General features: G+C 47.4%; 2 protein-coding genes across 3 annotated transcripts in view; one reads left to right on the forward strand and one right to left on the reverse strand.

Annotated features, from left to right (window-relative positions):
* The window catches only part of LOC119163930 (mRNA decay activator protein ZFP36L2-A), a 61294-nt gene extending 49143 nt beyond the window's left edge, over positions 1 to 12151 (forward strand). For both annotated transcript variants that reach the window (XM_037416003.2, XM_037416002.2), the window contains exon 2: positions 7734 to 12151. In XM_037416003.2, the coding sequence (XP_037271900.2) occupies positions 7734 to 8696 (963 nt within the window). In that variant the 3' untranslated portion in view covers positions 8697 to 12151. The remainder of the gene's footprint in view (positions 1 to 7733) is intronic.
* Positions 1 to 16629, reverse strand: part of Pdrg1 (Pdrg1 prefoldin-like subunit) — a 203672-nt gene that overhangs the window by 100557 nt on the left and 86486 nt on the right. The gene's annotated exons all lie outside the window — the stretch shown is intronic.

Below are 16629 nucleotides of genomic sequence, written 5' to 3' on the forward strand. Positions count from 1 at the left end.
TTCAACATTACGTGGTCCAGTGCATTGGTTGCTCCTCTGTTTACATACCCTGGCGTTAAGATTGCGGCTAGCATAGTCTGAGTGAGTGAAATATTTTGTTATTAGTTCACTTTACAAAAATTAACAGCAAAGAAAGCACGTTTGGCCGTGTAATTGAAATAACGTCCGCAGCGTCTTTCTTCGCGGAAAATGTGCGCCACAGAGCGCAGTCGTCGCCGCTCCAATCCTTTTTCCCGCAGCTGCGACTAGTCATTGAGGCCAGGCTAGAAAGAAAAAAGAAAGAAAGCTTTCCGCGACGCAGCCGCTTATGACGTCGACACAGCAGCTTGAGGTGCGCGCACTTTCCGGGAAGAGCGTCGCTATCGAGCTTCGCCAGCACACAAACATGGCCGCTCATGCCTCGCGCTGACTGCTGCGGCTGATAGGCAGTTTGAGCAGCAATACCGTGTCGTTTACGCGGCGGTGTGACCGTTTGGCCATAGCGGTGTGTGTACTGACACGATTTCGAGGCATCGCAACAGGGACATTTTTCGTTTCTTTTGTATTCGATGCGCTCTCCAAACGCTGGAGTCAGCCAATACGTATAAAACATTTTTTTGATTTTAAAGTTATCCGTGGACACTATTCCGACAAGTCAACACAGTTACACCGAGTTTGGAAATTCTTGCACGCAGCCTACATCACAGGAGTCGCAGGAGACAACGGACTTGTCGTGGTTCACCTTACACCACGAACCGATGGCAGCTCTAACACTATAGTACGTCGTGAATTGCTGTCTTCCCGTGACGTCACATTTCCATGGCATGTCACGGAGATGCCACCTCGATATCGACACCGAAAGTGTCTATTTATTTAAGGTATAAAATATATGCAATGCATTTCCAGGCACCACGGTACTTTTTAAGGGAACACCAAAACGAAGTCTAATAATTTCTTCGTTATCATAGGTTTATTATTAACGATAAAATCAAGTTTAAAGGTTTATTTATAAATTTCGCGCCAGGATCGCCTCACGTGATGTCATGCATTTCGGTGTTTTTTTTTTTCGTATTTTTTCGACACTGCTTCCGAAACCTAGTGTAATTAGTACTGAGAGGACAGCACAGCTGTTTTTCATTAATGTGATAACACCTTACAGACGCCGTAAAATTTATACGTCGCGGTGTTTAATGAGGGACATTGAAGATGGTGTCGCCACCAACATTTCATTTTTGCTCGTTTTTTCGCTTACAGATCTCCTTCTGGTGGCAAGCGTGGCTGTTTTATAACTATGAGGGAGTAATTTACTCGCATGGGGAGAAAAAATCGGTTTTCTTTTCAGTGTTCTTTTGATACTTATTTTATTTATTTATAAAATACTGCCGACATGGCCCAAGCAGGGAGGGAAAAAAATGGTACAACATTGAACATGTTAATAACAAAAAAAAAACAAGAATACCAATACAAAAATAGTCAGTATGCTTGGTGAAACGCTGTACAAACAAATTAATAATAACCAGCGTTTTGGTGTCGATTTGATTACACAATTACATTCGATTATTGTACGACAGAGAAAACGCTTGTGTTCGTTGTCGCGAAGTTGGGTGTTAATGCACCTTGTCTACGGTGACGAGTGGTGATAGATATCGATCTTACGCAAAAATGCTGCCATTTGTCGGCCGTTGAGTGTACAGCCGCCATGTTCGAGGCTGCGCGCACCGCAGTACGCACAGGTACAGTCTAGTACAGGTCCGCGTGTGTTACCTTACCTTACGTAAACGTAAGGCAAGGTGTACGGACGTGAGGCGTGTATTGGCTGGTAATCGCAATGACGACGTATCGCTGCGTCTCTTGCTGCACACGGGAACTCGAAATGATGAAGGAAAAAGGTAAGCCGTAAACTTACTTTGTCACATTTTTTTTTTTTTTCAAGCTGACGGCGTTTCCAACATGAGCTCCGGCTACTGCTCCCGAAATACGTGTTTGCGTTCTCCTTTCTAAGCAAGTAAGACGTACCATAGCATTTGTATTCGCACTACAATAAATAGCTGCACGCCGAAGTAAGGCAGTTTTTGCAACGTATTCGCTATCGACCGTTTCCCAAGTGAAGGCCACTCGTACGTTTCACGCTGAACTTGTCACCTTCACGCTACGAACTTCATCGCAACTAATTGCGTGCGTCTAAATTTCGTTGAATGTGTTTTGTTCATTACGCTTGGGTAACGGCACACGCTGAATTAGAAGCAAGTGCGCGTCATCGGTTCATTGTGGGAAGGGAGCAACGGCGATAAAGCGTCCTTGTTTCGTGCTGTTCCGTTCTCTCTTCTCGAGTGTTACAAGCAGCAGTTTAGTGAGATGACTGCGCACTTTTTTTTTCAAGCATTCGATGTTCTCGGTACATGCAACGAAATGCAGGCACGTTCAATTAGCTGCGATGAAGTTGGTTACGTGAAGGTGGCCTCTGTGTAAAGCGTACGAGCCACCTTCATCACTTGGGAAACGGCTGCTTGCGAAGACATTGCAAGAACTGCCTTGATTAGGCATGCAGCAATTTGCGGGAACACACGTACAAATGCTATTGCACGTCTTATTTGATTAGAAAGAAGAACGCAAACACGTATTTCGGGAGCTCATGCTGGAAACGCCGCCAGCTTCAAGAATCAATGTTCACGGCTCACCTTTTTTATATAAGTATATCGAGTTGCTCTCTGTGTGCAGCAAAGGACGTCGGCATTGCGAGTGCCAGCCAATACGCACCTGACGTCGATACGCCTTACGTAAACACATGCGGACTGCGCCGCGCTGCGCACATGCAACGAAATGACACGCACATGACAGGTGGCAGCAATTTTGCATAAAGTCTATGAAGATGACTCTAATGGTGAATAGACCATTTGCGGAGGGGTGAGCGCCCCCTGTCGTATAAACAGGAAAGCTTTGCTTGTGACCTTAGTTGGAACTGTGATCGCCAGCTAACACGCAGTGTTTAGCGGTGCACGTTTTCTTGCTTTGAAAGAACAGGCAAGTTTGTACAAACGGCGCGGAACGAGGCGTTTTAGCTACTGTTCCGCTCCGCTACCTCGACTGTTTATCGCGCCTTCAAGCAAGGACACTTGACCCTCCTGACGATGAACTAGCTGCGACTGTGTTACCGGGAGACGTTTTTCCATATATAGGTAGATCGTTTCTAGTACACTCCAATGTAGGCGGCTATAGTTAAAATCCCCAAAGTGACAATGCAAATGAATATGCGTCAATGCGCTCGCGAGTATAGCAGGAGTTTCTTCGCATAAAGCGGATGCAGCTACTGTGATTACCCGTGCTTCAATCTTGGTTCCGTGGGAGCGCATCCTCGCGTATCAACGGCAGTATTCTGTTTCTTGGAAACGCTGATCCGTGTGCTGTCGTGGTGCACTGGAGAGATCCAATAGTGTTAGTTCGGCCATCGCTGCTTCAGCACCCACGGCGAGCCGCTCCTCTGTTTCGATAAAGGTTTCGCAAACATTTCGCCTGCCTTTATCCGAGAATCTCTCCTTTCAGCACGCGGACGAGACCCTGTCATAGTTAGCGCTCGGTTTGCCTGCGAGAAAAACGAGCGAGAACTCAAAAGAACCACGATGAAGGCACAACCAATAACACAACGTAGTTTTCGTAGGTTTTTCTCGCACCTAAACATGAACTATCAGGCCCAGCTCTTGACGCTTCTATCTCGGTAAAATAATTTGCACAGAGGGCTGGAATATTTGCCTTAATTACGAAAGCAAGGCTGCTCAACCACGGCAGTATGACCAGCCGGGCAGATGTTTTCACACCTGTAGAGGGCGCTACCTGCACAGTAGGTTTCCCGCAAATGGTCGATCGTTCGTGTAAATTAGTTTACGAAATTCCAGTCTCTGCTTCTGTCTTCTCATCTCGAGTGGTGCAACCACAATTTATGTTTCACGAACGCTAGGGTCTATTTCAAAAGTAGTTATTAGGAGGCCTGGCCTGGCTCTGAATACTTGATTGCCACGCAGAATGCTGGTGTTGATTCCTCCTGGGACCTTGACATTTATTATTTGTATTCGTCGTCTCAACACTTGAAGTCAGTTTTTGCCTAACGCTCTCGCACGCAAATTTTCAATTGGAGTGCGAAAGCGGGTATGCGCTGCACGCCTGGCTAAAGTGCGCGACGGGATTGTGGCTTTATTCATTCATGACCAGTGAGTCATATTCGTGAAACCCTCTTACCCTCCCATACAAATTTCGGTCACCCGGACGTAGACGGACAGACAGACACAGATGCTCAAAGTACCCGCAGTACGCAAGGAAATGCTTCGCATTTAAAAGCGACGCCTGAACTGTAAAAGTACGCTACCGCACGGCGTTATTTTTCCAACTTAGTGCGTAGAAGACGGAACTCTGAAATTACCGCTCACAAGTCACAGTGGCTAGGCGCCGTTTGCAAGCGCATAAGTGTTCGTGACACCAACCCGAAATGTCCGACACGTCATGACAGCGCACTATAATTGATCGTTGATGTAAGCGCGAATGCGCTGTTTCGTCCGTACACTGAAAACCGCTGAATGCTTCCAAGCGAGCTCACTGACGAAGCACGAAATGACGACTCGCTTTATGTCGGTGCTCTTGACATCAAACGAGTGCAACTTGGAAGTCTTCCGAAAAACAAGGATATAGTTGTACCAGGCGATGATACCATTTTCCAGTAGTGTGCGGGAAGGCCGCTGAACATTTTTTAATATGTTTGCGCGTGGATGTAACTGTGTGAGTGTAGTGAGAGAATTGTCTCGCTTCACTGTTTGTGACACATGGGCGGCCATTTTGTAGGGCGGCTCGTACTACAGGAATAGTACGAAACCTGTTTTTCGCGCCGAGAAGTGCGTCGTGGAGGAAAAAGTGAACCGCCTGAAACCCGGCCATCGAGACACGGCTTCTTCACGGAGAGCGGCGGCGGCGAACTGGTTTTCCCCGCGTCTCCTCCGCCCGCATACTTGCTGATGGCACGTTTTCGATCCGTTTTTCTTTTCGTGAGCCGGTTTTCCTGTGCGCATTTCTTATTCGAAGACGCTCCAACCGATAATCGTGTTTCAGCAATGACATTAATTCTTACTTTGTCGCAAGATGATTACCATATTAAAGCGAAAATTTATTTACTTGTTTATTCATACATACAGCCTGTTAGTGCTATGGCAGGAGTGGGCGTACATGAAAAAAAAAAAATAAAACCTGAAATATGCGCCAATCAAAGGGTTTGGGACAAATTAGTGAAAGCAAGATATGAACGCGTAAAGGAACTATAAACCATCAATGGCATTCAGAAACTGTAAACAAACGAGTTTTGGCAAGCCTTCAATTGTGTGGGGAAAAAAGCTTTTAGACAGTATTACTGCGTGGATGTAATGTTTGAGGTATGGTAAGCTCGTGTTGATGTATAGCGAGCAGGCCACGCACACAAATGCAGAATGTAAGCTTGACGAGCTGCAAAATTGGCAACATGTGTTGTCGCTGTACTGACGGGCAGGCGGACGTTTCTTGAAGGTCGAAATGTTGGCTCCAACGACGCTCACGAATTTTTCATCTACATGAAAATGACGATAAAACTGTTCTTTCTCATTTAATATTGTTGCAAATTCCGACATCGTAATTCAAAACAGCGAATGAAGGGCTGTTTCATCTCTGAATTTCGTAACGAAACTTCACGGCAATGTAAGTGTGACGTGAAAGCCCTTTGGTGTATTCTGAAGCTCGCCATGTATGTAGTATGCATTGTATCCCTTATATAACAAAGCGCCGTTTTTAGGGATCTGTAGTTAATGTCATCAAAATTCATGACGTCACTGTGTGCTGACGCGAAAACTTCAAGCCGACTTTGCCGCCTTGTTCTTCTTGCTTTTTGCTCGTTTTGTGCTTGTTTTGCAATGAGATGGGGCTTTCTGGCGATTTACTGGTTGGAGAAAACTCGTTTTTCTCTCGCATAAGGTGCCCGCTTGAATTTATTCCGAAGGAAAAAGTGGCCATCGAAGTTACTCGAAACGCCCTTGTCTGTGTGCACCTACATTACGCACCTCCGCGCTTCATGACCGCTTTGTTAAAACGATTCTCGTACATTTAGTGTTGTCGTAAATTTCATCATTTTCACAAACGACGAGGATTCGATGCGTTCAATAAACATAAACGGTTGTACATGTGTGGTCACTCAATTGTATTTCGTGACATTCATTGACGCCACTCTCAGCTGCCTTTACTTAGCGAGCCATTTCGTGTGGTCTGCAAGGCGTTCTTTTGTGTATGTTTTGAATGGTGATTTAATATCACTCGTCGTCCGACTGTTCGTGTGTCAAGAAGGGACTGTACGACCGGACGAACAGCCGGAGAAGAAAATGTTGACAGACAGCCTGCACATATATCTTCGCTATAAAAAGTGAATTCTGTGCTAATGCGGGGCAGTGTGACGCCGTGACATTGCTTTTTCTTGTTTTGTGGCATATACCTGTCGGCAGTAAGATTTATTTCTGGCCTGATGAGACGGAACAAGTGGGGAATCTCTGTACCTGTGCTTTGTTCCGGCACTTTTGCACAGGTTACCCTTAACCGTGCTCACCTGAGAACTGTGTGCGTCTGAATGCGTCTTTTGGTTGACGGTAAAATCAAGAGACAGCCACCGTTCGTCATCAGAGTTTAATGTTAGTGACGCACCACTACTAAAAAGCAATCCGGCCCGGCAGTAACCCCCTAAATAAGAGACCGATCGGGTGTCGAAACGTATGGCTAGATTTGTTAAACTAAAATTGAAAGCTAAAGACTAGGCGTGGCTCGAGAGTCTGTGTGGCGACGCCCTCCGATACCGTGTGCGTAGAACCGTCGTGTGACGAAACGCTCTCGCCGATGAACGTGGCCAGAAACGTGCTGCTGCGGTTTCGCCGTAACAAGGCCTCAAAAATCGGTTGGCGTGTGTACACAATGAGTTTCGCGACGCGGTCGTGATCTTCTCGCCGCCCAGTTTTAGCTCGTCACGAACTGGGTCAGGACGGCATCTCTTGTACCCCAAAACTGGCTAGGGGTGAAAGCACGAGGAAAAACGTCATTTTAACGCGTGCCTGCCTCGGTATCGGAGAATATCGAACGCGCAAGCATTTCTGTGCCTACCTGACGAGAAAACTGTTCTCTCACGATCGTCGTCATACATGCGTAGGGTATACGAATATCGGAAGCACATAAGCGCAGTGTGTCAGCTGTGCAAAACAAACAAGCTTAGAAAGGTACCACTTTCCACGATTTTCGTCGTAGTGGAATAACCACGTAGGGTAAGAACATGACGTCAAGCCTAAGGATAATACGAGCGAATAAATTTTGGTGCCGACTTTCGGTGGTCGTTGTGTGCGCGTACCGTTCGATACGCTGACGAAAGAAGACACCGTGCAGACTCGAAGGAAGTAAGTAGAACTGCCACTCTCGGAGGCGATTCCGAGAGTATTCGAGTGCTCGACTCAACATTTGACGGGCTTCGTGTATTAGCGTGTGTGTTACCTTGAGGCGCGTGCTGTGGTACGCTCAACAGCTGGGAATGAGGTGGTGTCCGTTGCTTTGGTCTGTTATTGTGTTGGTCATTTGGAAGGTGCTAATGAGGGAGAAGCGGCGGCATCGATGACTTTGTGAACGCTCGGATAACAATTCTCAGCCCGGTTCAATCGAGCCAAATGCTCGAACGCGTAGCGCAGTGGCAGAGTGCTGACCGTGTGCTCTCCTCCTTGCAGAACAGTGGCAACTTCGCAGCGCCGCGCCCTCAGGCGATGCTGGAGACCCGGCGACACTCGACATCGGGCGGCGGAATGGTGGCGCCAGCGCTGCGACGCTCCACGTCCTCGGTGGCCGCGCCTCCACTCGTGCTCAGGACGACGTCGCCCAAGCCGCCTGCCAGCCGCATGGTCCCCGCCAGCAACATGGTGAACGCGGTGGGTGCGCTGGTGGGCGTGGCCACGACCCATCGTAAGCTGGACCGCAGCTACAGCGAGCCCGTGGACCGCAGCAGGCCGTCGCTGGCCGGCGGCCCGCCGACGTCTCCGACGACTCCGACGAGCCCGCCGTCGTCGGTGGCGCAGAACTCTAGCCGTTACAAGACCGAGCTGTGCCGGCCTTTCGAGGAGAGCGGCACCTGCAAGTACGGCGACAAGTGCCAGTTCGCGCACGGCGGTCACGAGCTGCGCACGTTGGCCAGGCACCCGAAGTACAAGACCGAGCTGTGCCGCACCTTCCACACGGCGGGCTTCTGCCCGTACGGGCCGCGCTGCCACTTCATACACAACTCGGACGAGTCGCGCAAGAGCCTGCTCACCAACATCAACCCGCCGCGGCCCAAGGCGCTCTCGGTGGGCAGCTTCGGCAGCCTCGGCTCGGCGGGCGACCTGTCGCCGCCCTCGAGCCCCCTGTACGACGACGCCTTCTACGCCGCCGCCCCCTCGACGGCCTTCTCGTTCTCGCAGGACTTGGCCACGCTCGTCACTTCCCCTGGATTCGGCTCCTCCTCGCAGGTGTTCTCGGCGCTGTCGCTGCCCGAGAGCGCCTTCCAGTTTCCGGCTGCTGCTGCTCAGAACCGCGAGGGACCCCCGTCGCCCGTCGACTCGCTCGGCTCCGAGCTGGACTCGATGAGCGTCTCGGCGGCGTGCAGCTCGCCGCTCACCAGGCTGCCCATCTTCAACAGGCTGGCCGGCCGCGACTAAGCCCCGCCCACCCCCAGGTCCCTGCCTGCCCACCATTGACGCGTGCGCAGTCAAATCGAGCCTGAACTGCATCTGCCAACTAACCCGATGTGATTCCACACATTTGTCTACCCTTTTTTTAATTGAGAGCCGCGAGTATTTCCCAGAAAAAAGCATTATCATAATCACATCGAGGACGTCACTTATTTATTACTTGTGCTCATTCATGTGCAGTTCGGCTCAGATTGTGTTCCCCAGCAGGCCTGACGAAGCGAAAGCATTTTAGTCATTGACTCAGTTTGTAGGCAAGAACACGCACGCTGTGTTTTTTACTCAAAAGCAAGACGAAACAAATGTGCTGGTGGAACACTGGCTTTCTTCACGTTTGGGCATTTCGGTCTGGCAGCGTGGACCTGGGGCTGCCATTTTCTGTGGCGTGTGCGAATACTTTTATTGTTACAAATATTTAATGGCACACCGCTCAAGTCCTGAGGACCAAGCCTTCTGAAAAGAGAGAGAGAAGGAGCAGCAACAAATGGCGCTTCTCCATAGTCCAATACACGTTTGCCATAATACCCAGCCTCTTTGTGCAGAAATCATGCTTTCTCAAGCACTGTCAAGGCAGTGCCAGAATATTTTTGTTACATTATATGAGCTGTGTATACAGCCTGGTTTTAACGTTTATTATGAAAAGGAAGCTCTTTAGCTTTTATGTTTTGGCTGAGCGTCACCATTGTGCCTTCTCGTGTATGGGTAAAGACAGGCTCTTATTTGTGCGCTACTTTTTTTCAGGTTTTACAAACTATTCAGTGTGCTTGTGTTGTTCTCTTTGCTTTTTCCATGCCTTCCTGTATCTGTCGTATTTATTTGATTTAATTATAATATTATAATAATTATATTATTATTCATTGTACTATTTCATCGTTCTGTCAAGTTGTTAAGAGCAAAATGTGTTTGCAGTCCACGAGGATGTCTGGTTCTTCTTAGCCTTTTTTTTTTTTGCACTGAAACTTGCAGTTCTTTTAAGATGTTATGTTGTCTCCCTTGGCTTCACTCAAGTAAGCTGCTTGCATTGGATGTCAGGTTATGAATAAGTCCCAGACTTTGTAAATAGGCTTTGAGGAGAAAATTGACCGGTTCTGGTACCAGGCAAGGGATATTTAGCTCTGTGAGCTCCTTCTTATTTATTACTTGTTTTCTGGGAACTGATAAGCCTTGAGTACCTTTCTTGCGATCTGTCGAGGGCGGGCTGCTGACTCGGCTCGTTTCTCTCGCCGCAAATGCCATAGACCAAGTTTTTTTTTTTTTTTACGTAAAGTTTAGTTGGTGCTTGCATGTTTGACTCCTCATTGAAGCTGCTGTTATGCTCTTGTTTACATTTCTTGCTGTACTTCTGTATTTAATGAGAATTTAATTTATTTATTGACATTGAGGCCTTTTTTGGCTGCTTTCATTTCCAGCCTAGGTTTCTGGCCCTCCCAAGAGAGGAATCAGTTTGTTCACTTTGTTGTGCTGACAGGCACCACTTGTAAACTTTTATTAACACAGAAGCAATGTGTTGAAGGCTGCAGATTCTATGCTTTTTTTCTAAATTATGCTGGTTTTCTTTATTTGTGCATAGAAGGATTCTGATATTTAAAGGCTTCGGCTATCAGCTTTACTGTTCAGCTATGTGTTCTTCACAATTGCTGATGACTGATTTGCAATCAACTTTATTGGCATCAATGTGGGGGTTGGCAAGCTAAATGCAGTCTTCTACTAATGCATGTTGTCATTCATACATTTCTTGTCCCTTTTGAGATCATCTCGTTATTTAAGACTCGCATCGTAGGCTGTCAAAGGGATTACATTGTTCAAAGTAGTGACACAAACCGATGAAGTACACACACTACAAGATCTCAGCTGTGGTAAAAACGGCTGGCGTGCTTTTGTTGCCAGCCTTATAGCAGCCACGGTGACGAAAGAGTCACTGGATCACCGCGGTTTTTCTACTGCCTTAAGCATTTTTGTTGAAAGCATGTCAGAGCAGTTATGTCTTAGCCCCTCAGGTCAGATGTTGTTGTCTGAGCTGACTACTATTTAAGAAATTGCAAGAATGATGGGTGAGAATAATAACTTATTTATACAATGTCTCGTTGAACCTAGTTGCACGCAATCGAGGACGTGCCAGTCATATTCCTGTTGCTTCAAACCAGCGATCCTTGTGATTATTTTCCGCGGTGCCTTCTAACCAGGGATTCCTGCAACCTCCTTTAACCAGGATTTATAACAGCTTGAATAGGGCTTGTTAGTTTAAAGCAGAGCATGAAATGAGGCAATGACAACAGAATCACCGAAAAAACCCACTGTCTGCCATCTGAAAGTTTTTTCAAAGAAAACGAGTCTTTGATGCCGCCTAGGAGTAGACACCCACACGATCACTAAGCAATGACTAAAGTTTTTTTAGGTGAGCTGTGTGTTCAAAACGAACACGACAGCTGTGTCAATGATCCTTCTGTTATCAGAGAGGAAGATTAACTTTCCAAACGAAGAATTGCAACTTCTATTTGAGATTGTGGATAATGTAGATGTGTCTACTCTGAAACTAGATAAAGCATACAGACTGTGGTTCCTTGGGAGACCCTGTTGCCGTCATTTCACTAGAGTGACTTCTATGACGCAGGGAAATGTCCAAAATGTAACCGTTTAAGGTAGACATAATACAAATCCTTGCGTGGTGTCGTTGAAGCAGCCAGGGAGCCACATGCTCGGCTTGCAGTGCCATTCCAAACTACAACAGGGGGTGGGGGATCTCATGTTTTCGTAGAGTCCAGTAACGAGACGTTGTGATAGATGCTGCTGCCACATCGAATGGCAGACAATTGCTGTGGAGTGCAGTACGTTCGCTGGAAAAGTAAGAGTAATGTGACGTCTTTGAAATAGTGTGATGCTTGTCACCGCCCCGTCATAGCGACAAGACCGCTTCGTCTTTGCCTCAAGTGCCTTTCTCGAGGTTTGTTTTCTTATTTTTATTTGTGGACCAGACGGGAGGTGTGTAGCAGAGCTGACCGCCATTTTATATCTCTGTGTGGCGCACCGACGAGTAGTATTAGCACTCGAGGACCAATTGTGCCGAGCATTCCTGTGTGCACACACGTCTGTTCCATACGCCTGTTTTCCAAGTGGCCTTAACAGCATTTGCAGTATGAGTAATATAGACTGCATATATACACATAGATATATATATTTTTTGTACAATAGCGATACGAGAACAGAAATTCTATATTTATAGCTACCGCCCCTCCTTCTTTTTCCTGTTATGTGTGCACATTTGCTGTTTGTCTTACAACAGTACGAATAATTAAAAAAAAATGAGACCAACAAAAAAATCGAGACTTTGTATTACAAAGAGGTTTGTCTTACTTATGTGTGTGTGCTCATGTGTGTCAAGAGATAGATTTTGAGAGCAAAAAATACAAGATGTTTAAGTTATTAAACCATTGTGTGTGGTGTCATATTTCTCTCGCGCACGCGCTGCAGACGCAGATACACAATAAATGACTTGTGCGGAACGTTCATGAGCGAAGCTCAGCCACGAACAAGATCCGTAGGCATCCTCTCGGCGCTGGCCTGAATTGCAGACGCGGTCCACATCGCTCGTATTGCGCGCGAAAGGGTATGCACTGAGCCGTGATCCGCAAGGGGGCCACACTATCGCCGCGCCATTTTGGAGATCTGTTTGAACACGCCGCCGTTCGTGCTGTTCGTGCATCTATAGTCATCCATGTCGCCATACGGATGTCGCGCAAAGTGCGTACAGCGTTTTTTTTTTTTTGCGAATGCACGGACATTTAAGATGGCGGCCCCGCGGATGACGTCAGTACATACCCCTTTTGCGCATGAAAATCTCGCGGTCACGTGAGCACGATAACTTCATATTAGTGCCGCACAATGTGTGGCAGAGCATAGACATCCTCGACGAAAGCGTCGCTGGGCAAGTTTGCTAGAGAAGAACAAACAAAGCCTTCCTTTTCTGTGAGTGTACTTCTCCAGGGCAGGCCTCCCGAAGCCATACGGTTTAGACACGTCCGATAGGTTCACGAGCGTTGGTAATTAGGCTATGGGACCAAACAAGTGTTTGTGAAGTTTTTTGTTACATGGATGTGAAAGTTACAATAAAAAAAATAATCAAGCAGACGCCAGGGAAGAACATGAGACGACACGAGCGGCCAACTTAATCGATGATGCGCAGCCTCCAGCGATCAACCTCTTTGCCCATGCGTACAATGCTACAGACGTATTGGTGAAACCACACGCTCGACCGCGTAGTCAAGCCAGCGTTATGCTGCTGGCTCGAACGCATGCAACTCGTTTGATCTCAGCTGTCTGCTTTCGATTGATATGTGGGCCCCGCCGCGGTGGTCTAGTGGCTAAGGTACTCGGCTGCTGACCCGCAGGGCGCGGGTTCAAATCCCGGCTGCGGCGGCTGCATTTCCGATGGAGGCGGAAATGTTGTAGGCCCGTGTACTCAGATTTGGGTGCACGTTAAAGAACCCCAGGTGGTCTAAATTTCCGGAGCCCTCCACTACGGCGTCTCTCATAATCATATAGTGGTTTTGGGACGTTAAACCCCACATATCAATCAAATCAATCGATTGATATGTGGGGTTTAACGTCCCAAAACCACCATAGACGCCGTAGCGGAGGGCTCCGGAAATTTCGTCCACCTGGGGTTCTTTAACATGCACCCAAATATGGGTACACGGGCCTACAACGTTTCCACCTCCATCGGAAATGCAGCCGCCGCAGCCGGGATTCGATCCCGTGACCTGTGGGTCAGCAGCCGAGTACCTTACCACTAGACCACCACGGCGGGGCTGTCTGCTTTCGAGCTACTACGATGGCAGCCGAATAAGGTGTCCCCCGGCGTAGATCGTTCAAAATCAGCTGACATTTTCGCATATTTCGTGCATGAAAGTGGTCTGGACTTTCGTCTCCGATGAAAAGATAAAGTTCTGCTGGCATTCGTTCCCAGCTGATTCCAGCTAAAACTAGTTGGCCTGCAACTGGGAGCAGTCGATCCCAGTTAATGCCAGTTGAAACCATTTTGATTCCCAGTTACACATTTTCACCTAGGTCTCGGATAACGGGGAGTGGGTGTCGCGCAATCGTTTATGAGGTTAAACTGATTTTCTGCCGTGACTACGAGTGGCGCTTACCAATTGGTTCTTTAGGTGTATTCGCATATGACGTGCACGAACACGCTGATGCATCGCTGGTAGAGACTGCCGCAAATCAACTACAATTAAGTGCTGCACCGCAGTGTCTGAGCGATGGTGATTTCCAAAATGCCAGAAGACTCCTTTTAGGCGACGCTAGGGGGAGCACAGGTGAGTACGTCACGCTTAAATTCGACTTTACTCAGTTGATGGCACTTTTTAAGCTTTCCGACCAATGCGCGTGTCCTCTCCAGTAGGCTGGTGCGCATCGAGACACCCCAATGCAACAACGTCTGCGCATACACGGAGTGTTGATGGCCAGCACGCTGCAGCTCGTGCTTTAGACCCACATTTCCGCAGGAAACTACGACGCACAATTAGTGTTACCGAGCAAAATGGACAGAAATGCAGGCACAACACTAGAAAAAAAAAAAGCTGGTGTGTTCATCTTCCGCCAGGTTTTAATGTCGGAAGCTGGACTTGTGTTATGTAGGCTCTGCCAGTCAAGGTCGGTCTGCAGCTTCAAGGAATGTTTTTACATAACGCTGTATCTGGCAAAAACTATATTTTCTACATAAGCTATGCGCAGTGAACTTAGTGATTCCCTTGAAAGTTATTTCTATGGTCTAACTTGGGGGTCGACAACCTTTCGAGGAGTAGTTTGCATGGTGGGGGACTTTGCAGGCAAATAGAAAGAAAAATGCGAATCGAAAATAATTAGATCAGTCACCTGCACGCGCGTCACAATGTAGCTGGCGAAAATCGTTTTTTCAGGTCAGAACTGCCACGTCGGCCTTCAGATAGGAAGTGACTTGGAGGGACGCAGGTTGCCGGCCCCTCGTCATTTGACGGATGGATGGATGGATGTGGCTGTACCCTTTAGATCGGGCGGCGGCTAACGCCACCTACCCGTTATACTTAGTGAACTAACCACTAGATTTCTCTTTTTTTTCCTTTAAATAGTGAGGTTAAGGATTCGTACTTTACAGTGAAGGGTTTAATTTTCAGTCGTGTCTTGACTTTAGCCACCAATCAGATAACTTCCTTCTAGTTAATTCTACCCGCTCAAAGTCTATTTTGCCCTCCCTGTCCCTAAACCCCAGTGCTCTGAAAAATTCTGCGCCATCATCCTGAAATATTAAGGTTCAAGCCATTTACAGAACATTATCAAGTGTTCGGCAGTTTCTTCTTCCTCTCCACCCGCACTGCATACTGTGTCTACCCTTTCGGATTTGGCCCGATACGTCTTGGTTCGCAACACTCCTATCCTGGCCTCAAACAGTAGAGAACTACCCCGAGCATTATCATAGATCCTTTCCTTGGCAATTTCCTGCTTAAAAGTTCGATAGATCTCTAGTGCAGACTTCTTAATCATGCCAATTCTCCACATGTCAGTCTCCGTTTGCTTCACTTTCTTCTTAAACGATATTTCTTTTTGGTTTGGCCACCTGCTGTTTCCTAAGTGTTTACCAGTCAATTTCCTGGTTCGCTTCCTCCATTTTGTATTGACATTCTTTATGTACAAGTACCTGAAAACCTTCCTAGCCCAACGCTCCTCCTCCATTTCTCTCAATCGCTTCTCAAATTTTATCTTGCTGCTAGCTTCCCTGCCCTCAAATGATGTCCATCCCATATCACCTTGTACTCCCTGATTTGGTGTATTCCCGTGAGCTCCTAAAGCAAGCCTACCTATTCCACGTGGCTTAATTAAGGGGCACCCTTTTCAGAAAAGGGCGCCCCTAGTGCCGCGGACGCGAACTACAATCTGCCACCATTGTGAGGCACCACCGCAGACGATGCAGGCTGTACAGTGTACTAGAATTACAGGCTGTGTCCCAGCGACGCTGATGCGCGTTTCTTGCAGCGCACACAGACACCTGTTGCGTTCCTGCAGGACGCGGACCACGTCGGGAGAGCACTCCGATGAGAGTCTCTTGCAGGCTGGATTCATGCATTGCCAGTCATAACAAGCCAAATCGCTCGTCCAACCCTTTGAAGGGTACAAAATATTGCTCATTGTGCAGCGGAAGCAGCGCGGAAAGCTTATGGAGAGTACTGGGAGCTCGTTCAAGCTAGAAAGCGGTGTGATTGCAGCGGATGATCTGAGGACTAGCCGCCAACACAAACATCACAGCACTCACGCATTTGACGGCTCGCTTTCCATGCCCTCATGATGGCGCTAGCTATCCCGCGCTCCTTTGCGAAGCGAAACTGACGAAAAGTAACGTAAGGTAAATGTGAAGAAAGTAAAGAGGACAAAAAGATAACTTGCCGTGGGCAGGAACCGCACCTTCGACCTTCGAATAACGCAATCGATGCTCTACCACTGAGCTACCACGGGGGCTATTCTCCCAGCCACCTTAATGGGCACATATGTGAATTTAAACGTGGGAGTGTCAGTCAGCGCCTTCAGTATCCATGGCGGCGATTGTGACACACTCTTTATGAGCCAGTGTGGCGTCACGAAGCACGTGAACTTATTACGAGCTAACAGCTGACCAATAGACCCTCGTTATTCGAAGGTCGGAGGTTCGGTTCTTGCCCACGGCAAGTTATCTTTTCACCCATTTTTCTTTCTTCACATTTACATTACAATTCGGTCTAATAACTTCTCTTATACTTGCCTTGGCATTGTTTGTTAGATCTCATCAGCATTGTGTCAAAACACGGAAAAACGAGTCCTCATGTATACACTTTCCCTTATATATATATATATATATATATATATATATATATATATATATATATATATATGT

The sequence above is a fragment of the Rhipicephalus microplus genome, chromosome 8, assembly GCF_043290135.1.
Source record: "Rhipicephalus microplus isolate Deutch F79 chromosome 8, USDA_Rmic, whole genome shotgun sequence".
Classification (NCBI taxonomy): Eukaryota; Metazoa; Arthropoda; class Arachnida; order Ixodida; family Ixodidae; genus Rhipicephalus; species Rhipicephalus microplus.